The 27902-nt window shown below is 43.1% G+C and overlaps 1 protein-coding gene across 1 annotated transcript in view; it reads left to right on the top strand.

The window, feature by feature from the left end:
- Positions 1 to 27902, top strand: part of LOC121279061 (piezo-type mechanosensitive ion channel component 2-like) — a 1076252-nt gene that overhangs the window by 711092 nt on the left and 337258 nt on the right. Inside the window, exons 10-12 of the mRNA XM_041189919.1 lie at positions 2518 to 2652; positions 17602 to 17640; positions 19384 to 19522. Of these exons, the coding sequence (XP_041045853.1) occupies positions 2518 to 2652; positions 17602 to 17640; positions 19384 to 19522 (313 nt within the window). The remainder of the gene's footprint in view (positions 1 to 2517; positions 2653 to 17601; positions 17641 to 19383; positions 19523 to 27902) is intronic.

The following is a 27902-nucleotide window of genomic DNA, read 5'->3' as shown; positions in this document are numbered from 1 at the left end:
CAGCCTTAGGCAACTTGCTTCCAGCCATTCCATTGGATCTTGGATATCTATGTCCCCTCTATTGGTGGAGCAGGCTTGAGGGGCTGAATGGCGTACTCCTGCTCTTATTTCCTATGCTCCTATGTAATTGGTGGTCTAAAGGCAGCAATCGGATCCAGAAACCCCTGAGTGACAACAGCCTAGTCCCCACAGTTTGAAATTGATATGCAAGGTGCCATATAGTCTGTCTCTGACTCAATAGTCTTTGTGAAGTAGGAGGTCCTGGACTGCTTCTGAAGTGAGGCCCATCAGTTTCCAGTAAAGCTACCATGTTTCCCCTTATACCTGCACTGAAGAAAAACTTCCCAAATATTTCTGTAAATGTGTGCTTTGGACTGCAGAATCAGTTCCTTGGCAACTGAGATTATTCTGCACATAGGCATATTCCTCAGACATCCTTCTATTCAGGTGAATGCCCTTATTCCGAAGGCATAGGCAGCCTCCTTCTCAGCATCCAGAAAGAACATGGCACGTTGCTAACCACTATGCATTCCTATTGCTTGCTTGTGCTCTATGAATCACCCAATCCCAAATTCTCACTGACATTTTCTGATTTCCCCTGCATGGTCCATGGGAGAGAGGGAGTCTTCTGTGATCTTTTCCGCTACCTCTTTTTCCACAGTATAACAAAAATTGCTTGCTCTGCTTCATGAAATAAATGGATTTATGGGAATGTTGCAGACAGATCACTTTTATTCAAGTACTTCTGATACATTCTGTCATTAATGCATTATCATCACAGTCTGTCATAAAAAAGTGGAGAAGAGGGCGAGCTTGCAGGTACACAGGCTTTAGAAATGCCTTGGTCTAGAAATTTGACCATGCATTGGCTGTTTTTTAGGTGCTAAGTAGTCTCCTAATCTTCCAAAACAGCAGTCAGGAAGTGCATGCTCATTAGGAAATGGAAATGCACCACCCAAAATATTGGTATAGGTTTAAAAAAAAGTGTCCAAGACCCACAACTGGAATAGGCTTTGGAATCTTTGCAGGTCTGAATAATGAGGTCTCCTGTGCCGGTTTACCCTGAGATAATTGACTGTAGCACCACCCAGACTTTGGCTCTTTGCCGAAGACATACAGCAATGCTTTTTGCCCAGAGCAGGAACTGCCCATTCGGTTTAAGATGCTGAATTGTCACTTTTAAAGTTCTGCCCAGGAAAGTCTGCCTCACCCCACCAACTCTGCACTCCCAGAACATGATGCAAATCGTGCTGGAAGCATATATAAATGAGGGAACCTTTGTAAACTGGAAAGTACACTTGTGGCACAAAATGAGCCATACATAATGCCCCTGAATTACAGATCCAATCTTCCAAGCTGCCTGACCACCACAACTACATATTTCTTCATTTGAATTATTATCATTATGTATTGCTGCAGAAAGAGACATATCTAAGCTTTTCATCTTGCACTCATAAGAATACCAATTTAAGGGGGGAAAACAACAATTTATACTGTATGTGAAGAGAGTGTTGATAGGTTAGTAAGTGGCATTGCCATGGAGAGTGCACCACTGATGGTGACAGACAGTTAACTGCCAAGCATTGTTTGAAATTTAAACCAGGCAGCTTGACCCTGATTGGTCAAGGCATTGCCCTGAGGATTGAGTCAGCAAATGGCTGTCACTCATTTTGTTTAGCAGACAGAAAGAACATGTACATAAATTGCACCTGTTTCAGCTAAAAATGAATGACAGCCATTTGCTGACTCATTCCTCAGGGCAATGCCTTAGGGTCAAGCTGCCTGGTTTAAATTTCAAACAATGCTTAGTTAACTACCAGTCATCATCAGTGGTGCACACTCCATGGCAATGCCACTTGGCCAACCAATCAGCGCTCTCTTCACATATCGCATAAATTGTTGGTATTCCCCCGTATATTGGTATTCTTGTGAGTGTCCTGATGAGTGCAAGACAAAAAGCTTTGACATGTCTCTTTTTTCATCAGTACTCAAACTCTGTATTACTAAGTAACTATTGTCATTGACTTATACATCTTGATTTTGCATATATTCCTCATTCTAAATTTGGCTGTTTTAAACTTGATATACACAGTAGTGAATGTTATAGAAGTAGCAACTTCACAAGGGATTTTACTTTCAAAAGCTTGGAACGCTTCTTTATTATTCAGGGGGTTGGTCTATCAAATACACCATTGTTGGCATTATTTGGGCAACAATTTATGAAATAGTGTCATATGGATATGTTCAACAAGAGATGGACCGAGGGCATGATCTGTATTCAAAATTCTAGACCTAACCAGATTATTCCCTGGGAGGGGTTGCTTTGAGACCATCCTGTGTTTGTTAGGTGAAAGAGGGGGGATCAGTTCTAAGTAAACATGTCTTCTCAAAAGCTGATGATGAAGTAGAGGCAGTGAAGTGTGTTGCAATATGTGAGGACCTTTAACTGCCTTTTAAATGTGACCGGAATGTATATCTGTACAATTTGCAATATAATGTCTCATTTTTCATTTACAGGATATGGAAGAGGAGGAAAATTATGAAAGAGAGGAAGAAGAGCAAAAGGAACCATTAGGAAGTGATTCATCTGTTACTGCCAATATGAGACGTAATATATGGTATTCAGCGCACTATGCAACTGATGAAAGAAGGGTAATGCCTCTTGAAACACGAGTTGTTTAGGTTAAAGCCTTCAAATTAAATCTTGTTTAGGTTAAATCTTTCAAATTCAATCTCAGAATTGTGATGAAGGTAATTAGAATTTTTTATTTAGTTATGTATTTGAAGTCTTTAAACAGGGCAGCATAGTTCACCTGAAAGTAACTGTTACTATTTATTTGTACTGCATGAAGTAATTTGAAAGTCATTTTAAAATATCTTGCAAAAGATACAATTTGTAACTAAATGCTCAGTGAAACGACCACAGAGATACTCAAAGTAATATTCTTGACAAATCAAAACTTTGTTAAATGTATCCAGTGACCATTTGTCCCTGAAAAAGCCCAGGTCAAACCTGTTGTTTTGAATGCTGGAAAATATTTTTAAATTATAAATCTTTTAAAACAATTTGCTGATCTTTAACTTTCTGTAGTAACTGTTCTTTTATGTGGAATAAGATAGAATCATCCCAGATTTACACTAAATATGGTAGCAGCTGTGAAAAAAGACGTTTTACCCGCTGGCTGTGACGGGAGGTTTTCACGCTGTATTGTCCCCTTCCCAATGCATCCTGCCTCGTTAATAATGCATTCATGAGAAACATGCCGGTTCACTGGTGGGCGAGCTCAGATTTGCCTGAAACGCCATGACCTCAGGGCTTCCTCGCTCTGGACGTCATATTTAAAATGCACCAGAGTGCAGCCGACTTCATGTCTACAGATCAGGACTGCTCCAGGCAACAGATGGACCTGAAAACCAGGAAGATGGCAGCCCTCAAATTTACTGATGCCTCTCTGGGGCCCCTACTGGAATCAGTGGAAGTCCTCCGCGAAGGAGAGAATCTATTTCCACTTAGAGAGGCAAGGTTTGATCAGGGATAGTCAGCATGGCTTTGTCAAAGGGAGGTCATGCCTAACAAATATGATTGAATTTTTTGAGGAGGTGACCAGGTGTGTAGATGAGGGTAGTGCAGTTGATGTAGTTTATATGGATTTCAGTAAAGCCTTTGACAAGGTCCCACATGGGAGACTTATAAAGAAGGCAAATGCACATGGGATACAGGATAATTTGATAAGGTGTGTTCAGAATTAGCTTAGTTGTAGGAGACAGAGGGTGATGACAGAAGGATGCTTTAGTGACTGGAAGCCAGTGTCCACTGGCGTACCACAGGGATCTGTGCTGGGTCCCCTGTTATTTGTCATTTATATAAAAGACATAGATGACTATGTGAGGGGTAGGATTAGTAAGTTTGCGGATGACACAAAGATTGCCCATTTGGTTAATAGTGAGGTTGAGTGTCTTGGACTACAGGAAGATATAGACGGGATGGTCAAATGGGCAGATAAGTGGCAGATTGAATTTAACCATGAAAAGTGTGAGGTGATACACTTTGGAAGGAGTAATTTGACAAAAAGTATTCAATGAACGGCATGGCACCAAGAAGTTCTGAGGAACAAAGGGAGCTTAGCGTGTGTGTCCATAGATCTCTGAAGGTGGAAGGGCATGTTAGTAGGGTGGTGAAAAAGGTATATGGGACACTTGCCCTTATCAGTCGAGGCATAGATTACAAAAGTAGAGAGGTCATGTTGGAGTTGTATAGAACCTTGGTGAGGCCACAGGTGGAGTACTGTGTGCAGTTCTGGTCGCCACATTATAGGAAGGATGTGATTGCACTGGTGGGGGTGCAGAGGAGATTTACCAGAATGTTGCCTGGGATGAAACATTTAAGTTATGAAGAGAGGTTGGATAGACTTGGGTTGTTTTCGTTGGAGCAGAGAAGACCGAGGAGTGACCTGATCGAGGTGTACAAGATTATGAGGGGCATGGACAGGGTGGATAGGGAGCAGCTGTTCCCCTTAGTTGAAGGGTCAGTCACAAGTCATAAGTTCAAGGTGAGGGGCAGGAGGTTTAGGGGGGATGTGAGGAAAAACTTTTTTACCCAGAGGGTGGTGACAGTCTGGAATGCACTGCCTGGGTGGGTGGTGGAGGCGGGTTGTCTCACATCCTTTGAAAAGTACCTGGATGAGCACTTGGCACATCATAACATTCAAGGCTATGGGCCAAGTGCTGGTAAATGGGATTAGGTAGGTAGGTCAGGTGTTTCTCACATGTCAGTATAGACTCGATGGGCTGAAGGGCCTCTAATGCACTGTGTAAATCTGTGATGCCCTCTATCTCCGCTCTGGCCACTGGAGGCCCATCAGAGTCATCGATCGGCCTGGGAGGTGGCGCCGACAGCGGTCAGTGCCACTGGAGCACAGAGGAGATCAGCCATCCAGTGCAGACAGGGATGAATGATCTCATCCATTTTGCCAGGGTAAGATAACCACCTCATCACTCTCAACTCAGACATTCAAAATCCCATCATACATCCATAGGGATCTCCCATCTCAAAGGACAACACCACTAACTCTCACATACATCTACACATCTTCATCAGGCTCATATCCTCTGGAGCTCGCATCCACATCCTGTCCACGGCTCCACTCACTACACAAACATTCCATGCAGTGCCATGTGTCCAACTCACACTCTCTCCATCTCTATTAATGCAGGAGAAACCGGCTGCCAACAGCAGGGAGAAAACACAGACTGGGGGTGGAGTGGCCCTCATTAGGCCCCTCACTCAATTTGAGATGCGTGCCATCATGCTGACTGATGAAGACGTGGACTGTGCCTGTGGCAATGGTGAACATCCACGTGAGGATCCCACACTGCATCATCCCTCTCTCAATGCAACTGTGAGTGCTCTCTCTGGTTTTGACTCTGCTGCCATGGGAGCTCTGCCAAGCGACTGCCGCCAGCCAGTCCCTCAGCTCTAGCCAAGTGCACACGTCCTCTGTTAATAAGCTGGAAGACCCATCACAGCACTAACCCATACCTTGCGCGAGCGCAGAGGCAGACACACCTAATGAAACCTAGATCTAGAGCAGGCTTGGGTTCACAATCCAGTGGTCATCGCGTGAACACTTGTCTGCAGCAGGAGGAGGCAGGTTCAGCCGTGCTCCCTGGCACTTGGAGGACTGCAGTGGAAGTGGCATCTGTGACGTCTGAGTCAGATGACGAGCCTCTGGCTTCGGCCTCCCAACTCATCGTGGAGAGTCAGCAGAAGGCGTGGGAACATCATGCAGAGCTGTTGGAAGCCCTCAACAGAATGGCACATGAGTCAGAGGAGTGCATCAGCCTGCTCTCTGACGAAGTGGTGCCCACAGGTGCATGTTTAGAGGTCTCCATAGGAAGGATGGCGGATGCCATGCAGGCCCTGGTCCAGGAGAATCTGGAAATAGGAGCAGACCTACACTCCATCTCGGTAGTCAGGGGTGTGTTCCTGCATTGGCAACGCGAAAGGAAAACAGAGCACCTCAAAGTCCCCCCAGGAGCCCCTTCCCCTCAAGGAGTCAGGCCGGGACCATCGGGCATCCGAAGGGAGGAGGAGCGACAGCTGGACACCTTGGGTCATCCAGTAAGGAATCTCAGAGACTGTCTGTTCCCTCTGAGTTCCCCCTCAATCTTATCCTCCGTCATCACAGAGGGAGCAGCTGGTCCACAGGAGGACAGCCAAAGCAAACCGGGGCCCTAAAGGTTTTGGGCCTCAAGAGGGTGTACACTGAGGGTCATCAAAGGCAACAGGGCCAACCATGGCACAGGCTGTCTCATCCCCAGCTGCGGATGTCAGGGCAGCACCTAGAAGAAGTGGTAGGTCTGGAAAAGTTAAGAAATCCTGATCACAAGTGGTTGCATGGGTGAACACATTTTGTCACTTTATAATCTGAAAATACATTCACCTTCACTGAATAATGTGTAATGGTGTCTTTCAGCTTCATTGACAGACTTCGCGAATCCTCCCCCTGAACCCTATCCCCCCACTAGCAGTTTGGCTGCACGCAGTCATTCTACAAGTGATTCAGGAGGGGGAAGTGTGTGTGTGGGGCAGAGCCTTTCGGAGCCTTGTGCAAGCACTCTCCCACACACGCAGAGCCTTCGTCCATCACACTCATCTCACTGTCCCGAGCATTTTCAATGCTGCCTGCAGAGCTTCTCTTTCAGTTGCCCATCTGAGCTGACCTGCATCTCAGCCCACCCATGGATTACACTCTCATGCAGCACCAGTGCCCATGCAACATGAGACTCTGCTTAGTTTCATTTTGACAAACATAGTCATGATAAAGTTCTTGATTAGCTCCCCTATCCTTTCCCCTCCCCCAGTCACCCATTTCCTTTACCCCCTCATCGCTGTGAACCCCCCCGACATTGCCTTCCACCTCCCCAATGTCACCTACCAACCCGAACCCTTGTCATCCCAGACATCAAGGTAAATGTGCACGCTCCCTACCTTCATGAAAATCCTATCCCTATCCACATTGACATCCCCAACTTCCTCCTTCCTACCCCCAAGGTCCATGTCTGCCTCCGACTCCCCACCAACCACCTCGCCGCCCCTTCTACTGTTACTGATGCACCCTCATCCTCCTACCCTACCAGCTCCCTCTCACACTCACCATTCCTTCCTACCACGTCTGCCCTCAGTTCGGTCCCCAGGAGGCAGTCATTGACTCCACAGACCAATCACTTGCACATTGACTTGGACATTCCGCACCCCCTTACTCCTTCCACTTCCTGGACACCTTTCCCCCTCCAAACACCCTCCCTTACACCTTCCTCACATCTTACACCTACCTCCCGACTTGCAGCGTCTTCCCCCGTTACACTGACCTCCCCTCATACTGCCTCCTCCCCCCATGCCCCCTCCTCCCCCTGGACACTGTCCTTCCCCCAAGCAAACTCACCCCCAACACCTTCATTTCCCACCCCCTGCCCGCCAAGCTCACCACCTTGGTACACCTTCGTTTCCACCCCACTAGCATCACACCCCCCTAATACACCTTCCTCCCACTCACACCTAGACCTTCCTCTCCCCCACCTTCACCGAACATCTGGCCAAGACCTTGATGTTCCGTAGCAGGCCTGAAGCATCTATGGAGACCACAGAAGTTGGTCCAAGCCAAGGCCAAGACCTTGATGTTCTGAAGCAGGCCGGAAGCATTAATGGAGACCTCCCATCTTCCGAGAACTGCTTCACGGCAGAGCCATGTGCAGGAAGATCCACCCAGCATGCGATGCATGTGTTTCTCCAGGGTCCAGTAGCTGTAGGGCTCCAGCATCATCTTCTCCTCGGATGTCCGCTATCTGAGCAAGGCCCTAATGGCAAGTCCTGACTTCTTCACATTGCATTTGTCCAGGCATGTCCTGGCCGGCGTATTTTCCCACCGGTATAACGGTAAATTGGGCATCAGGGGACGATTCTGGTTGGGCCTTACTTTGCATCCCATTACTGGGATGCAAATCATGTTCATGCCTGCCTCCAGCGGGGTTTGCATTCTGCCGTGGTGGACACATTCGGAGGACCCCGCTGTGAATTCATGCCAGCAGGAAACTGATTTCTGTCCCTCATGCCGAATTCCCCCCCAACCTCCACCCATCATGATTTCCATTGCCAACAAGACATGACAATTCCGCCCTTAGTGTATTTGCTAAGATTTGTGAGAACATCTATGAATACTAAGGATATATTTTCCAGAGTGGTTGTATGAACAATATCAGAAGAATATGGACCACTGAGAGAACATTAAAAAAATGTGTTTCTCTACCAGAAACTGTCAAAATCATAAAATCATAGAATCATAGAATGGTTACAGCACAGAAGGAGGCCACTTGGCCCATTGTGACTGTGCCGGTTCTCTGCAAGAATAGCTCACTTAGTCCCATTCTCCTTCCCCATTGCCCTGCATTTTTTTTCTCCTCGGGTAGTTATCCAATTCTCCTTTGAAAACCACTCTTGAATCTGCCTCTACTCCAGTCTTAGGAATTGTATTCCAGATATACTAACCATTCCCTTCGTAAAAATGTGTTTCCTCATGTTGCCATTATTTCTTTTGCAAAGCATCTTACTTCAGTGCCCTCTGGTTCTTGATCCTTATGCCAAGGTTAACAGTTTCTCCATATCTCTTCTGTTCAGAGACCCTTCATTATTCTGAACACCTCTGTCAAATCTCCTCTCAACTGTCTCTTTAAGGGGAACAGTCCTAGCTTCTCCAACCTATCCACATAACTGAAGTTCCTTATCCCTGGAACCACTCTTTTGAATGCTTTCTGTGCCCTCTCTAATTCCTTCACATCCTTTCTGAAGTCTAGTGCCCAGAAATGGACAAAAAGTGCCTGGGAACATCACCACCTGCAAGTTCCCCTCCAAGCCACATACCATCCTGACTTGGAACAGTTCCTTCACTGTTGCTGGGTCAAACTCCTGGTACTCCCTCTATAACAGCACTCTGTACCTACATCACATGAACAGCAGTAGTTTAAGAAGGCAGCTTACCACCACCTTCTCAAGGGCAATTAGGGATGGGCCAATAAAAATGCTGGCCTAGCCAGCGACACCCACATCCCATGACCAAATAAAAAAACACAATACTCCAGTTGAGGCCGAACCAGTATCCTATACAGGTTTTTCATAACTTCCTTGCTTTTGTACTTCCCAGAATTCCATATGCTTCATAAACTTCCCTCTCAACCTGCCCTGTCACCTTCAATGATTTGTGCACATATATCCCAGGGCCCTCTGCTCTTGCACTCCTTTAGAATTGTACCCTTTATTCTACATTGCCTCTTCTCATTCTTCCTAACAAAATAAATCACTTCACACCCTCTGCATTAAATTTTATCTGTCGCTTGTCTGTTCTTTGAAGTTTAACACTATTCCCCTCATGGTTCACAATTCTTACAAGTTTTGTGTTATCAGCAAATTTTGAAACTTGGCCCTGTGCGCCCAAGTCTTGTTCATTAATGTATATTAAGAAAAGCAGCGGTCCTAACATCAACCTTGGGGAACCCGATTATAAATTTTTCCTCTAGTGTAGTCCAAAAAACAACTATTCACCGCTACTCTGTTTCCTGTTACTTAGCAAATTTCACACCAATGCTGCTACTGTCACTTTTATTCCATGAGCTCTAATTTTGCTCACAAGTCTGTTATGTAGCACTTTATTACTACATAGCTGCATTACCCTCATCTACCGGTCCTGTTTCCTCATTAAAAAAAACTCAAGCAACTAAGTTAAGCCAACTTGCCCTTAACAATACTCTGTTGGCTTTCCTTCATTTGCCTAAATGGCTGTTAATTTTGTCCTGAATTATCATTTCTAAAAGCTTCCCCACCACCCATGGTTAAACTGACTGGCCGTCATTGCTTAGGTTACCTTACACCAAGGGTATAATACACCCTCTCTTCAAAAAAAAACCTTTGATCCCTCTCTTCTTGTATAATACCCCATCTCCAACCTGACTTTCCTCTCCAAAGTCCTTGAATATTATGTTGCCTCCCAAATCCATCCCCATCTTTCCCGGAACTCCATATTTGAATCCCCCCAATCATGTTCCTACCTCGCCACAGTGCTGAAACAACTCTTATGAAAGTCACTGAAGACACCTTAGATGACTATGACAAGGTTAACTTGCCCTCCTCATCCTACTCAACCTGCCTGCAGCCTTTGAGACTGACCACATCATCCTCCTCAAATGCCTGTCCACCGTCTTCTAGTTGGGTGGGGCTGCTCTCGCATGATTCCCTTCTTATCTATCTAATGCAGGGTTTCCCAAGTTATGGGTCAGTGATCGTGTAATAATTAATTGGTGTTGGGGCTCTGAGGTAGCAATAGTGACTGTTGAGTGGAGAATCTGGCGGGACAGTACTACAATGTGCGCCAAGGCTCCGTTACATGCATGTGGACAATTCTCAGCTCTGTCGCCCCATCAGAGTCTGACAAAACTATTCACACTACTCAACAATCTCTCTCCCTCACCGCCACACAACCCACTCCCACTTAAAAACTCCCACTCTCTACTCTCACTCCGGGGTCACACCAATTTTAAAGCTTTAAAATGGGGTCACAGTGAAAAATGTTTGAGAAGCACTGATATAATCATAGCCAGAGAATCACTTGTACTGGTTTCTCTTCCTGCTCCTGCATTGTTACCCCTCGTGTCCCCTGAGGATCTACCCTTGGCTGCCTTCTATTTCTCATCAACATGCAACAGAAATTTCCTCCAATTAATGCTGGGAAGACTGAAGTTATTGCTTTCAGTTTCCAAACTTCATTCCCTAGCTACCAACTCCAACTCCACCCCTGGCACCGGTCAGAGATTGAGCCAGTCTGTTCGCAACTTTGGTGGCACATTTAACCCTGAGATGAGCTTCTGACATCATACCTGTGCCATGACTAAGACCGCCTATTTCCGCCTCCATAACGTCGCTCAATTTTGTCCCTGTCTCAGCTCACCTGCTGCTGAAACCCTCATCCATGCCTTCATTACCTCTAGACTGAAACATTACAATGCACTCCTGGCTGGTCATTCTATCCTCTGTGAACTTAAAGCCATTGAAAATTCTGCTGCTCATGTTTTAACTCACAGCAAGTCCCATTCCCTTATCGTCCCTGTACTCACTGAGCTACATTGGCTCCCGGTCAAACAACACTGTGATTTTAAAATTCTTATCCTTTTTCAAATCCCTGTAGTGCCTTGTCCTTCTCTATCCCTTTAATCTCCTCCAATCCCACAGCCCTTGAAAACATTGTGCTCCTCAAATCCTGGTCTCTTGTAAATTTCAAATTATAATTGTAATTGTTCTACTATTAGTGACCATGCCTTCAGTTGCCTAGGCCCTATGGCTTACAGCTCTGGAATTTCTTCCCTACACCCTCTGCCTCTTTATCTCACTTTCCTCCTTTAAGACACTTTTTAAAGCCTACCTCTTTGACCAAACTATTGGTCATCTGCCCGAATATCTCCTTATGTGGCTTTGTTTTATAATGCTCCTGTGAAGCTCCTTTAGACATTTAAAGAACACAGGAACACAAGAAAAAGGAGCGGGAGTAGACCATATGGCCCATTGAGCCTGCTCTGCCATTCAAGACAATCATGGCTAATCTAGGGTTCAACTCCATTTTGCAGCCTGCTCCCCAAAACCCTTAATTCCCTGCGAGACCAGAAATATGTCTATCTAGCCTTAACTGTTTTCAGCAATGGGGTGGAGAATTCTAAAGATTCACATCCCTTTGAGTGAAGTAATTTCTCCTCATCTCAGTCCTAAATGAATGACCCCTTATCCTGAGACTGTGCCCCCATATCTTAGACTCCCCAACCGGCAGAAACAATAGGTGGAATTTTAAGGCCACATCGTGGCAGGGGTGGAGCCAGAAAATACAGCAAGTGATTAAAAAATCCATTGACTTTGGCAGGACCGGAAAATCCCGCTGGTGGGAGAGACTGTAAAATTCCAACCATCTATCAGCATCTACTCTATCAGAATTTTGTAGGTTTCAATGAGATCGCCTTTCATTTTTCTAAAATCCCGTGAATATAAGCCCAATTTACTTATCCTTTCATCATCGGACAGCCCTCTCACCCCAGAGACCAATCTAATGAATCTTCACTCTACTGCCTCAAATGCAAGTATATTCTTTCTTAAATGTGGAGACCAAAACTGCACACAATATTCCAGATGTAGTCTCACCAAAGCCCTGAATAACTGCAGCAAGGCTTCTTTATTTTTTCACTTCAACCCCTTGCAACATGACATTTTCCTTCCTAATTGCTTGCAGCAATTCATTCTAACATTCTGCGTTTCTTGTACAAGCACACCCAAGTCCCTTTGAACATCAACACTTAGAAGTTTCACACATTTTTAAAAAAAATTCAGCTTTTCTATTCTTATGACCAATAAATAACTTCACATTTTCCTACATTATACTCCATCTTTCTGCGTTTCATTATGTTAAAAGAGCTCTATAAATGTAAGTTGTTGTTATTGTTGTTGGCACCACCCCTGTATCTAAGGATAATTGGAAAACTATGACCAGTGCCTCCGCAATCTCCATCCTTACTGCCTTCAGTATTGTTAGATGCATCGCATCTGGTCCTGATGACTTATTAACTTTATGTACAGCCAGCATATCTAATACCTCGTCTTTATCAATTTTTAGCCCATCAAGTGTCTCAACTACTTCCTGTTTCACTGTCACTTGGGCAGCATATTCTTCCTTGGTAAAAGCAGATGCAAAGGACCAATTTGGTACCTCGGCCATGCCCTCTGCCTCTATGTGTAACTCCCCTTTTAGATCCTTCATCAGCCCCACTCCTCCAATTACCATCCATTTACTATTTACAAAAGCAAAATACTACATATGCTGTAAATCTAAAATAAAAGCAAAAAATGCTGGAATTACTCAGCAGCTCAGTCAGCACCTGTGGAGAGAAACAGAGTTAACTTTTCAGGTCGAGATGAACTTTCATCAAAACTGTTTATATGCCTATGGAAGACCTTTGGATTCCCTTTCACACTAACTACCAGACTCTTCTCATACTCTCTTATTGCTTCTCTTATTTGTCTTTTTCACTTCCATTCTGAACATTGAGTAGATTAACTCAGATTTGATAGCAAATGGGCATCCTATGACAAAATAGGAACAGGAAGTGCCATTTAACCCTTCCACACTGTTCCATCATTCAGTAACAAAAGCAAAATACTGCAGATGATGGAAATCTGAAATAGAAACAGAAAATGCAGGAAATACTCAACAGGTCCAGTAGCATCTGTGGTGAGAGAAACAGAGTTGATGTCCTGATGAAAGGTCATCAAACTAAAACATGTACTCTGTTTTTTTCTCCACAGATGTTACCAAACCTACTGAGTATTTTCAGCATTTTCTGTTTTTAATCCATATACCCCTTATTAGCCCCATCCAACTTGATAAGAGCAGGTCTCAATGCAATTATAGATCATCCCAGAAAAATTGTGAAATTTGGGTTTGAAAGAGTCAGATAGCACCTTTGAGATTCCTGCTTAATTTGTGTGAGATCATTACATAGAATACATAGCACAGAAACAGGTCATTCTGTCCTATTCATCAGTGTGGTCTTTATGCTCCACACGAGCCACCTCCAACCCTACTTCATCTAACTCCATCAGGATATTCTTAAATTCCTTTCTCTCTCAAGTACTTCCTCAGCTTCCCCAAATGCATTTTTGTTGTTCACCTCAACTACTCTTTTTAGTAGCAAGTTCCACATTCTAACCACTTTCGGGGTAAGTTTCTCCTCAATTTCCTATATTGATGGTTATCTTCACCACACATTTGCTAGCAGAATTAGTTTCTTAGAAGTGCTGCGTCAAATGGCCCTTGGTTAAGGCTGAAACATTTACTACAATCATCAGCCAGCAGTGCCAAGTAGATGATCAATCTTGGCGTTATGCAAGGGTCCCCAGCATCGCAGATGCCAGTCTTCAGCGAATTCGGTTCACTCCACGTGATGTCAAGAAAAGGCTGAAGGCACTGGATACTGCAAAGGCTATGGGCTCTGACACCATTCTGGCAATAGTACTGAAGAATTGTGCTCCAGAATTTGCCATGCCCCTAGCCAAGCTGTTCCATTACAGCTACAACACTGGTATCTACCCAGCAATATGGAAAATTCCCAGATATGTCCTGTACACAAAAATCAGGACAAATCTAACCCAGCCAATTACCACTCCATCGGTCTACTCTCCATCATCAGATAAAGTGATAGAAGTGTCATCAACAGTGCTTTCAAGCACTTGCTTGGCAAAAACCTGCTCACCGATGCTTAGTTTCCAGGGCCACTGAGCTTGTGACCTCATTACAGCCTTGGTTCAAACATGAACAAAAGAGCTGAACTCTACAGGTGAGGTGAGAGTGACCACCCTGGACATCAAGGCAGCATTTGACTGAGTGTAGCATTAAGGCACTCCAGAAAAACTGGAGTCAGTAGGAATCGGGGGTAAACTCTCCACTGATTGGAGTCAGACCTAGCACAAAGGAAGATGATTGTGGTTGTTGGAGGTCAATCACCTCACTTCCAGGAGATCATTGCAGGAGTTCCTCAGGGCGGTTTTTAGGCTCAACCATCTTCAGCTGCTTCGTCAATGACCTTTCATTCAGCATAAGGTCAAAAGTGGAAATGTTCGCTGATGATTGCACAATGTTCAGCACCATTCACGACGAAGCAGTCCATGTGCAAATGCAGCAAGACCTGGACAATATCCAGGCTTGGGCTGACAAGGAGCAAGTAACATTTGCGCCACACAAGTGCCAGGCAATGACCATCTTCATCAAGAGAGAATCTAAAATGCCGCCCGTTGGCATTCAATGTCATTACCATCGCTGAATCCCCCACTATCAACATTGACCAGAAACTGAACTGGACTAGCCATATAAACACTTTGGCTACAAGAGTAGGTCAGAAGCTAGGAATCCTGTGACGCATAACTCACCTCCTGATTCTCCAAAGCCAGTCGATGATCTACAAGGCACAAGTCAGGATTGTGAGTGATAGGATACTCTCCACTTGCCAGGATGAGTGCAGCTCCAACAACACTCAAGAAGCTTGACACGATCCAAGACAAAGCAGCTCATTTGATTGGCACCCCATCCACAAACATTTAGTCCCTCCACCACCGATGCACAGTGACAGCAGTGTGTACCATCTACAAGATGCACTGCAGGAATTTACCAAGCCTTCTTAGATAGCACCTTGCAAACCCACGACCATTACCATCGAGGACAAGGGCAGAAGACACATGGGAACACCACCACCTGCAAGTTCCCCTCCAAGCCACTCACAATCCTGACTTGGAAATACATCACCGTTCCTTCACTGTCGCTGGGTAAAAATCCTGGAACTCCCTTCCTAACAACACTGTAGGTGTACCTACACCTCATGAACTGCAGCAGTTCGAGAAGGCAGCTCGAGAAAGGCAACTAGGGATGGGCAGTAAATGCTGGCCTAGCCAGTGATGCCCACATCCCATGAATGACTATAAAAAAAACCACCCCAACTACACCCCCCCCCCCCCGACCCTCTGCAACCCTCATGCTTCTTCCTTCTGCTTATAAAAAATCTGATGTGCTCTTCATTGCATTGCTGGAAATTTTGAAATAAATTGTTAAAGCTTGTTTCAATTTGTGTTACTGGACCTCTGTTAATATAAGTGAGGAATCTAAAATTTGGGATTAGGAAACCACATGATACCAATGCATTGGGCCTCCGGGGTGTAACATTATTATAATGTGGCCGAATTAGACAGATCACCAGAAACAAGGCCCTTTAAATTAATTTACCTTCCTCACTGTGCTGATATCAGCTAATCAAAAAAAGATCTTGTCGATCGTTATCCAAAGTTGATGCTTAGAAAGCTCCAGTAATTCAGCATTGAATTACCAGTGTCACTCAGAGGCCATAAAGAGAAATAGTATGAGGAATGAATATGTAGTGTTGTCCAATATAAATTACTGCCTAGCCACAATCTACAGTGACACTGTTTTAGCTATATGCACTAATTTTAATTGAAAACACCTTACACAACGTGCCCTATGAATAAGTATTTTCAATTGTTTATTTTAATGTTAAAAATCTTCAGCTCCCTGAGGCAGCTCTGTGCATTCAGGGAGCTTTCACTGAGTGCACCTATGTGCATGCGCTGACTTCCGTGCTCGCCCCACCCACCCCAGCCCAGGCAGCGCTGAGCGTTTCAGCGTGCGATTCACACTGGCTGGCTGTTAATTGGCCAGCCAGTGTGAAATTACGGTCAGTGCCCGATCGCGGGCAGCAGCCAGTTTTGCAGCCATTCCCGGGCCGTCCGCCGCGCCTGCCCAATGAGGGGAAAATCCTCCCCATTATTTCTGAAGTATTTTTCTGCTGAGTCTTGCTGTGTTCTTCTACATCTTTTGTACTCCTCTATCTCTGGGCCTATTTATCCCTGCTTTTTCTTTTCCCTTTTCCATGGCTTACCTCTGCTTTATTTTCATCTCCCCACACTGACTCCCAACAATTCTCAGAACAAACAGAGATTTAATGCAAAGAACAACATTGAGCAAACTCTTCAACTAACCTCAGACCTTTATTATTGTGCAACTAACCCCCTTGCAACAAAAGTAAGTTTGCAGAAAATTGGGGGGGAAGAATTCTATTATAAAAGATATGTTTAATTGTAACCTCTATTAAACAATAGCAATAAAATGTGGAATATAAATATTACACAATGTTTTACTATTTTGCTGTTTTAGCTGATGAAAGATCCTATGAGTCTTGCTGAATGTTGACATGAATTTGTAAAACTATATCCTTAGAAGTAAATAATGAAACTTAGTTCTAAATGAATGAAACTATCATTTTTGCTCTATGTGCGTTACTCTTTCTATGTTGCCAGAAGGTTGTTGTTATTTTATTTTTGGAACATAAAGAATAAATATAGGAATAAAACACAGGCCATTCAGCCCTTCCAGATAGTTAATGCTATTCAGTTAGATCCTGGGTGATCTATATCTTATCTTGATCAATCACCTTGGTTCTGTAACTTGTAGTACCCTTATTAACAAAAATACATCATGCCTAGATGGATATACATACATATATATGTCTAAAATATGTGTGTGGAACTTTGTGTAGAACTTTGTCCAATAGTAGTCCATATCAGAAATTTGGTCTAGATATATATGGGGTGAAATTGGCTTACTAGTAGCACAAAATGGTCACTAATGGATCAATAGCTCAATTTACACCATGCTGGAATCCCTTTTCCAGTGTCTGAGACCAATTTCAACCCCAAACCCCTACCCCATATATTTCAGCAGACCTGACAGGATTTGAACTCCTAATGTGCATTGCCAATGGGTGAAGCTGCACTCAGGATGCATGTATTCATAAAAATAGCATCTATTGAGATAGATGAAGTGGTACATATCTGTAACCATGTTCTCTCCTTACGTATTGTAGGTTTATTGTCATAAGCACTGACTAATACATGATAGGTGCATGGACCATTGCAAACTTTATTATAACATTTTCTTCTTTCTTTGCCTCTTCCAGCTCCTTACAGTTACCCAGGATGACACCAACTCCTCCGATGTTAGTATATATATATATATGGCATTGTGTTTATGTGTGCTTTGGAAATGTATGGCTAACTGTAACAATAGACTAGATTTCAAAACATTTGGGACTAAAAGGCTGTTTGCTTTTTTCATTTGTTTTATCTAGAAATCAATGAAGTTCAATGTTTCCATACAAATTTTTTAAACTGTCACAAGGATCTCTTTTTTTCTGTTACCAGAGCAAGGTAGAACTTATAATTTCCAAATTCTTTCCACAAATCCTTGCTAAGCAGCATTTGAAAATAATGTTACACATAGAAGGCCACCTCTGCAAAATAAAAGATACCCAGAACCTTGGGAAGCAGATCCAGCACTCAGAGTGTTGTCTGTCATTTATCACTAATGGATTTAATTAATGAGTATTAGGACAGAATTGTCAAAAGTTACACATTGTTATAAAAGTATTTAGATTTATGCTGCTTTTTATATTTATGAACCAGGTTGTGTCCTTTCCAGTATCTTTGGTTCAGTAATAGCAATCTTGCCTCTGAGTGAGAAGGTTGTTGGGTCAAATTAGGTGAAATGTCGAGGCCCAGTGTACCATCTTAGATGGAAATAAAAGAGCTCATGGCACTATTTGAAATTCAGCAGGGGTGTTCTCAGCAGTGGCTCAACCAATATTTATTCCTCAACAAACATCACTAAAAAAAGTTTATCTGGTTATTACATCGTAGTGGTTTGTTGGTCTTTGCAGTGCATAATCGGATGTTGTGTTTCCTCCATTACAACAGTGAGTACAAATCAAGTACTTAATTGAACGTAAATAGCTTTGTGACTTCCTGAGTCATGCAAGCTCCTTTTGTATTTTTATGCTTTCTTTGTGTTTTCACATGTTTGTGTTTTTGGAGGAAGTTATCTTTTAATTTTTTGCTGTAATATTTTCTTGCTTCTGGAAATGGCATTCTTTAATTGGTTTCTGAGAGCAAACTTCCCAAAAGAAGTGGAATAAATGAAATGCCAAACTTGTTAGTCACCTAAGAGATGTTTTCTTGTTGATTGTAGCAAATAAGTTTATGGACTTTAATAGATTATGTTTTTTGAATAGTTCAAAATTAAGCATTCTTTTATCATAAAGAAAACTCCTGTTAATCTGTATTGTGGACTCCCATCTGCACTCCAAGGGAGTAATTTATCTTTGGGCGATAGTTCAAAAGAGACAATATTGGCCCCACCTTCCATTAAACACCTCTCCTGAAACAGAAATCAGAAAAGATGTTTTAATGGGATGGTCAAGCTAATGTTTCACATTTTACATTACTGCACAATGTCATAATTACCCCACAAGTTTTCATCTTGTTGATTAAATGATTAAAATCAACCTTGATGATACATTTTGGTTTTTGCTATTATGACCATAAATAATTGTTTATTGGATAAAATATATTATTACCAATATAAAAGCTGTAACCTACAGCTTAATGATCTTCTATAGAATATTGAAATCAGTTACTAAATTTTGTACATGTCACAAAACTAATACATCATGAAAACCATTTGTACTAATTTAGCTTGAAGGACTTTTTTCAATCTATCCATTGTTTCTAAGAATAAAATATCTCCTCTCTAATCAACAAATGTGGGCAGTTGTTCTTTAACAAATAATCCAGTGGACAAGTAGTTCTTCATAATTAAAAAGTCATAACAGGTGACTGTAAGGTTTTTTAAACAGGGTTTCTGAAAAAAATGTAAACAATTTGATATTTTGATTATTTTACAGGTCTTGCTGGTAACAGTAAATGGAAACCCTGTAGACTACAATAGTATGCACTCTGCATTGCAAGGTGAGAATGGTCCAACCACACTAGAGATGTACTCCACACCACAATATAAATGGGAAATGGCCGATGAATCCCCTGGTAAGTAAAATGATCGGTTTTGCTGAGTTCCAATTAACCTTTTCAAAATTAACCAGCTCAAAGAATGTAGCCCTAATTTGATCAGAATTGAAATTAAGTCATTGTTTTCAGTATTGCTGAAAAAAAGAGACATGTCTAAGCTTTTCATCTTGGACTCATCAGGACACTCTCAAGAACACCAGTATAAGGGAAAACAACAACTTATACTGTATCTGAAGAGGGTGCTGATTGGTTGGTAAGTGGCATTGCTATGGAGAAAGCACCACTGATGGTGACTGGCAGTTAACGGTCAAGCATTTTTAGAAATATAAGCCAGATGTATTAATATATGGTCATTATACGGGCTGGGATTCTTCCTGTTCCACACGTTATAAGATTGGTCTTATTGGCAAACTAGTTAATTAGGCTTGGGCCATTTGTTTACTATGCAAGCTTGATGCTGAAATAGGGCACATCAAATGAAACCCTGCAGGATCATGACTACTCTGATCAGATCATTTCATGCTGTATATCACGCAAACTCATTAACGGGGCTAAAGCTATCACTTTTGGCCCTGATATTTGCCCAGTCTACCTCAAATTACCCTGGAAGGGCAAGGTATCTCAAAAATTTGAGCAACAGGTGAAGCTAGCTGTTTCACACTGCTACAGTGCAGTAACAACTATTAAACACTAACAGGATGCTGCTGTCAAGCCAAAAAGATGTTCTGCCTATCGCATAAATTGAGTATTGTGGCATATGAATTTCAGTACCAGTGTAATGCTAGGTATGTATGCCATATGTCCCAAAAACTGGCAGATCATATCAAACAGCATGTACCAGCCACTGTTCACAATGGGCAGGGTACAGGCCATACCCAACCAGCCCATGCTTGCAAAACTCAAAACACAGTGTCCAACATCAGATCTGATTCCATGATTAGGCGACGTTTGCTAAATAATCCCCAATGTGCTAAGAATTATGCTGACAACGAATTTAAAATTGTCAGTCAGGATTGCAATGTGGCACATTTGCGTGTACTGGAAGCTACATATATTAATACTCAGGGCCCTGTTCTTTGCAGACAGAAAGAACATGTACATACACTGTGCCTTTTTCAGCTAAACAAAATAAGTGACAGCCATTCACTAACTCATTCCTCAGGGCAACGCCTTAACCAATCAGGATCAATCTGCCTGGTTTAAATTTTAAACAATGCTTGGCAGTTAACTGTCAGTCACCATCAGTGGTGCATTCTCCATGGCAATGTCACTTGCCAACCAATCAGCACTTTCTTCACATGCAGTATAAATTGTTGTTTTTCCCCCTTATATTGGTATTCTTGCAAGTGTCCTGATGAAAAGCTTAGAGATGAGTCTTTTTCAGCCATACTCAAGTTCTGTACCACCAAATGACTATTTCATTGTTTTCAAATGAGGTCAGCAGTATCGAACCAAATGAAAGATCTTTAGTATTTTCAGGAGACCTGTTTCTCCTAATGCAACAGTTTGTAACAGATTCTAAGTAGATCTATAGGTCACAGAGCATATGCTCCTCGTCTAACATTAGTTATGGAGCCCCACGATGCCTGTCCAGTGCCCTGATCTGTTTACCACTGGTCCTATGCAGAGATGATGTGGGCCTCTGCCCTTCAAAATTGCTCATTTTTGCACCATTTTAGGTCCATAAAATGGGCACAATAATGTTCACTTTGGAGGGCAATGATAACAACTTTAAAGCAAAATATTGCGGATGCTGGAAATCTGAAACAAAAGCAGAAAATGTTGCAAAAACTCAGCAGGTCTGACAGCACCTGTGGACAGAGAAAAACAAAGTTAATGTTTCGAGTCCGTATGACCCTTCTTCAGAGACTTGAAAAGTTTATTACTATTGTTTCAGGAACTCCTTTACAACTATGTTATTATTTTGGTCAAATTTTATTTTCATTGAATCATAGGCTGGAATTTTCTGACCCCATTGGCATTGGACGTCATGGCGGGTGGGGAGGACAATATGGCAAGAAGGCCAAAAATTTGTTTTACTCCGTTGTGAAACCAGTTTGGATTATCCACTCCACCTGTCAGTGGTGGGTCGCCTTTCCAACCATCCAACATTGCTTACCGGAATCATCCCCCCTCACTGGATCATCCAGGCAATTCGACATCATTGTACATCTTTCACAACTGTACATAAGCGACGTGCACTTTGTGAGCTGCACTTCGCTCGGGATTTCAGTCTTTGTTTGCCTACCTTTCTTCGAGCAACACTCGCAGTCATTAGTGCCAGGCTTTACAGGCAGCACAACATCATTTTAGGGAGGCTTACAGGCAGGTCGCTACCTACCAGATGATCTGTAAGGTGGGAGTGGCTTTTCAACGGCTGCAAGACTAGGGCTTGCATGGGGAAGGAGGAGAAGTGACCTGCAGGGCGAGGGCTATACTGCAGAAGGTGGGTATCCCAGGGTGTGTATGTGGGGGCATATGTTGACCTGCGCAAGTGGCCTCAAGATGGTGAGGGCTAAGGAGGCAGTCTCCTGGGGAAATGAGGCCAGATGGTGATGTGAATGGTGATGTCCCTTGAGCTGGCAGGGAATGAAATGCCAGCGAACGTGTGGTGGCCTTGTGATGTTTGAGTTTAGAGTGATGAGATGGTTGCCTTACCCTGGCAACATGGATGAGATTGTTCATTCATTTTCTGCACTGGATGGCTGACCTCTTGTGTGCAGCATTGACACTGACCACCTCTGCCACAGCCTCCTAAGCCAGAGACTGATGGGCCTCCTGTGGCCAGAGTGGGGATACAGGAAATCTCGGTGGGCCTCCACGGTATCCAGAAGGCATCCCAGGGACGTGTCATTGAATCGGGGTGGGGGGTTGGGTGCACTGTTCTTGGCTTTTGGGGCCATGCCTTCACCAGTGCCCTCCTGGTCTGCAAGCATTGAGAAGTGTGCGCACAGCTGCAATTTAAATATGGTGCTCAGCATGAGGAAGCGGCGAGTTAATGGCATGGCGGGCAAATTGGAGGCTGCCTGCTAGTGAGACAGCATGTTTCCTGTGGCTGCTGGGTGACTACATCCAGAAATATGTTATCCACGTAAATCTCAACCTTGCAGCTGCATCTTAGTGGCACTATCTGCTACTCAGGACCTTGAGCTGATCCAGCTAATGACACTTCCTGAACATGGCCCAGGGCACAAGAAACAACTTGGAGTTCCCACATGGCACAGGATAGTTCTGAGGTGCCCTGCTATGCCTCTATTTATTGGACTAACGAAACAGAAAAAAAAACTAAAGCTTTATTATAGAATTGTATTTTAAACATCCAACATAGCTATTCAACCTGCTCGTGTACAGATGTCACTTCTAGTTATTTTTAAATTGCTCATAGTATCCTAGGTTTTATTAATAGATGCATAGAGTACAAAGCAAGGAAGTTTTGCTGAATGTGTATAAGACACTAGTTCGGCCTCAGCGGAATATTGCCTCCAGTTCTGGGTGCCGCACTTTAGAAAAGATGTGAAGGCATTGGAGAAAGTGCAGAAAAGATTCAAAAAAATGTTCCATGAATGAGGAACTTCAGTTATGAAAATAGATTGGAGCAATTGGCACAGTTTTCCTTGAGGAACAGAAGGATGAGAGGAGATTTGATAATGGGATTCAAAGTCATGAGGAGTCTGGACAGGAGTAGATAGGAAGAAACTGTTCCCACTCATGAAAGGATCGCGAACAAGAGGGCACAGATTTAAAGTAATTGGCAAAAGAAGCATAAGTGCAATGAGGAAAATCTTTTTCATATGGTGAGTGGGTCAGGTCTGGGATACACTGCCTGAGAAAGTGGTGGAGGCAGGTTCAATTGAGGTATTCAAAAGGGAATTAGATGTTATCCGAAAAGGAAATTTCGGCTAAATTGTGGCTACCCTGCAAAACCGCCATATCCTTTCACTATGTAAGACTACTTATCCTCTCTCCAGAGGGAGGGAGGGTTCTGGAGAGGGGATAAGTAGGCTTAGAAAGCAAAGGGACGTGGCGGCATTGCAGGATAGCTACTTAAGTAATGATACCCAGACTGTGACAGGAATGGCAGAGTGTACAAACATTAAAAAACAGCAGCAAATAAGGTCAAAGGGGGAAAAATGGTAAAAAGAAAGGGCAAAATTACTGGCTCTTTACTTAAATGCACCTAGTATTCGGAACAAAATACATGAATTAATGGCACAAATAGAGAATAATGAATAAAATAGAGATCTTATAGCCATTACGGAGACATGGTTACAAGGAGATCAAAGCTGGGAGCTAAATATTCAGGGGTATGGGACTTTTCAAAAGGACAAGCAGGAAGGAAAGGGTGGTGGGGTAGTTTTGTTAGTACGAGATGGAATAAGTACGATAGCAAGAAATGATCTTGGAATAGAAGATCTGGAATCCATATGGGTGGAGGTAAGAAATAACAAGGGAAAGAAGACACTGGTGGGAGTAGTCTATAGGCCCCCTAACAGAGAATAAATCAGGAAATAATGAGGAAGTGTGAAAAAGGCAATATATTAATGATGGGTGACTTTATTCTCCATGTAGATTGAGCAATAATTCATAGAGTGTATTTGGGACAGTTTTCTAGAACAATATGTTGTGGATCTAACAAGGGATCAGGGAATTTTGGATTTGGTAATGTGTAATGAGGCAGGTTTAATAAATAACCTCAGAGCAAAAGATCCCCTAGGAAACAGTGACCATAACATGATGGAATTTAGCATTCAGTTTGAGTGGAATTTAGCATTCAGTGAGAAACATAGGCCAGGATTTCCTGGTCGGCGAGCGAGGGGCGGAGCCTGCTCACCGACATGTAAAATGATGCGGGATGACATCGGATGGAACTCCCGACGTCACCCCACCCCATTTCAATTTTCAGGTTAGTGGGGACTCAACAGAATCAGCTGTGCGCCCACTGACCTGTCAATGGCCTTTTGAGGCCATTGACAAACTCACTAAAGTAATTAGTGGACCTGCCCGTCCAACCTTAAAGGTTGGTGGGCAGTCCGGGATCTCTGGCGGGCATTAGAAAAAGCTTGAAACCTCATCCACCGGCAGGATGAGGCTTCATATAGGTTTTTAAAAATGTAATAAAAGTGTCTTTGAAAGTGATGGACATGTCCCAACTCAGAGGGGACATGTCAGGGAATTTCTTTTCTTCCATTTTTAAATTTTTTTAGTGTGGAGCCAATCTCCCTGAGGCAGCACTTAGCCTCAGGGAGGTGAGTGCGCTCTTACATGCGCATGCGCAAAAGAACACATTCTCGGCTCAGGGAATCCCCTCCCCCGCCCACACAGGGAGCGCATAGCGCTTCCTGGCGGACGTCACGCTGGTCGGGCCTTAATTGGCCCGCTCACGTAAAATGGCAGCATGCACCCAATTTGGGGCACCGATCGGAGGTGTGCCTCCATGCGCCCGCTGCTAAACTTCCACCCCAACAGGGGGAAAATTCTGCCCATAGTTCAGAAACATCTCTGTTACACTTAAATAAGGGTAATTATAAAGGAATGCGGGCTGGAATGGACTGGGAAAGGAGTTTAGCAGAAAAGACAGTTGATGAACAATGGTAGATGTTTAAGAAAATAGTGCATGGCTCGCCACAAAGATATATCCCAGTGAGGAAGAAGGATTGTAGGAACGGGATAAACCAACCATGGTTAACCCAGGATGTTAAGAATAGTATCAAAGTGAAAGAAAAAACATACAATGTGGCAAAGATTAGTGGTAAGCCAGAGGATTGGGAACGTTTTAAAAACCAACAGAAGATGACCAAAAAATAAATAAGAGGGAGAAAATAAACTTTGAGGGTAAACTAGTAAACAATATAAAAGTGGACATAAGAGCTTATTTAAATATGTAAAAAGGAAGCGAGAGTTCAAAGTCAATATAGGCTCCTTAGAGAATGAAGCTGGGGAAATAATAATGGGGAACCAAGAAATGGCAGAGGAGTTGAATAACTACTTTGCATCAGTCTTCACGATAGAAGACACTAGTAGCATACCAAAAATAATAAATAATCACAGGGCAAAAGTTGGGGAGGAAATAAATACAATAACTATCACTAGAGAAAAAGTACTAGGGAAACTAATTGGGCTAAAAGCCAATAGGTCACCTGGACCTGATGGGTTGCATCCTAGGATATTAAAGGAATTAACTGCAGAGATAGTGGATGCATGGTAGTAATCTTCCAAGAGTCCTTAGATACTGGAAAATTCCCAGAGGATTGGAAAACTGCCAATGTAACACCCTTATTCAAAAAGGGAGGGAGATAAAAACAGGTAACTATAGGCCAGTGAACTTAACATCTGTCATTGGAAAAATATTGGAGTCTATTATAAAGGATTTAAAGCAGAGCATTTAGAAATGCATAATCTAATCAAGCAGAGTCAGCATGGCTTCATGAAAGGGAAATCACGTTTGACAAGTTTATTAGAATTCTTTGAGGAGCTAACAAGCAGGATAGATAAAGGGAAACCAGTAGATGTAATACATTTGGATTTCCGAAAGGCATTCAATAAGTTACCACACATAATGATGTTTAATAAGATAAGAGCCCATGGTGTTGGGGGTAGTATATTAACATGAATAGTGGACTAGCTAACTAATAGATGACAAAGAGTTGGGATATGGGGGGGGTGGGGGGGGGCATTTTCAGGATGGCAACCTGTAACTAGTGGAGTGGCACACGGATCAGTGCTGGGGGCCATAATTATTTACAACATATATTAATTACTTGGATGAGGGAAATGAATGGACTGTTGCCAAGTTTGAGGATGACACAAAAATATGTGGGAAGGCAAGTGGTGAGGATGACACAGAGGGATATAGACAGGTTAAGTGAGTGGGCAAAAATGTGGCAGATGGAATATAATGTGGGAAAGTGTGAGGTTATGAAGAGTAAAGGATCTGAATATTATTTTAATGGAGAAAGACTGAAGAAAGCTGTAGCACAGAGGGATTTGGGGGTCCTCGTGCATGAATCCCAATAAGCTAGCAAACAAGTTCAGCAGGTAATAGGTAAGGCATATGGAATGTTGGCCTTTATTTCAAAGGAGATGGAGTATAAAAATAGGGAAATCTTGCTAAAATTATACAAGGCACTATTAAGACCACACCTAGAATACTGTGAACAGTTTTGGTCCCCTTACCTAAGGAAAGATATACTGGCATTGAAGGCAGTCCAGAGAAGGTTCACCAGGTTGATCCCAGGGATGGAGGGATTTTCTTATGAAGAGAGGTTAAGTCGGCTGGGTCTGTACTCATTGGAGTTTAGAAGAATGAGAGGCAACCTTATTGAAACATATGAGATTCTTAAGGGGCTTGACAGGATAGATGCTGAGAGTTTGTTACCCCTTGTGTGACAGTCTAGGACCAGAGGGCATAATCTCAGAGTAAGGGGATGCCCATTTATAACAGAGATGAGGAGCAATTTCTTCTCTCAGAGGGTAGTCAGTCTGTGGAATTCTTTACTGCAGAGGGCTGTAGAGGTTGAGTCATTAAGTATATTCAAGGCTGAAATAGACAGATTTTTAATTAGTAGGGGAATCAAGGGTTATGAGGAAAAGAAAGTTTAATTAAGGATTATCAGATCAGCCACGATCTCATTGAATAGTGGAGCAGACTCTATGGGCCAAATGACCAACTTCTGCTCACACATCTTGTTGTCTTATGGTAGGAAGAATGTGCAGTTTATTAGTAAGAAGGTGAGGGAATGGCTCTCGGTGAATTGTTCAGTTGAGAAGCCTTTGCAAACACAGTAGACTGAATGGCCTTCTGCGCTGTAACAGTTCTGTGATTCCCTGGTCTTCGTGCTGAATCTGCTCCCCTCTTCTGTTCCTGATCTTCTTCAGGCACATGCTCCTTAACTTTGGGCTCTCTGAAGAACAAATCATTTACCTGCTGTCCTGCAACATAATTTCTGGACTATTTTGTTGATCTGTTTTCACAGGAGAAGATGGTGGCGTAGTGGTAATGTCACCAGACTAGTAATCTAGAGGCCCAGGATAATGGATAATGCTCTGGGGACATGGGTTTGAATCCCACCAAGGTAGCTGGTGAAGTTTAAATTCAGATAATGAACCTGGAATTAAAAAAGTTAGTCTTGATAATAGTGACCATGAAACCATTGTCCATTGTCGATTATCGTTAAAAACCCATCTGGTTCACTAATGACCTTTAAGAAAGGAAATCTGCCATCCCTACATCTGACTCCAGACCCGCAGAAATGTGGTTCACTCTTAACTGCCCTCTGAAATGACTTAGCAAGCCACTCATTTGGATCAAAACCACTATAAAGCATACAAAAATGAATGAAGCCAGACAGATCACCCAGCATCGACCTAGGCACTGAAATCGATAGCGGCAAACCCAACC

This window comes from Carcharodon carcharias, chromosome 6 (assembly GCF_017639515.1).
Source record: "Carcharodon carcharias isolate sCarCar2 chromosome 6, sCarCar2.pri, whole genome shotgun sequence".
Lineage (NCBI taxonomy): Eukaryota > Metazoa > Chordata > Chondrichthyes > Lamniformes > Lamnidae > Carcharodon > Carcharodon carcharias.
Note: the sequence above shows the minus strand (reverse complement) of the source record. Positions and strands in the feature narration are given on the sequence as shown.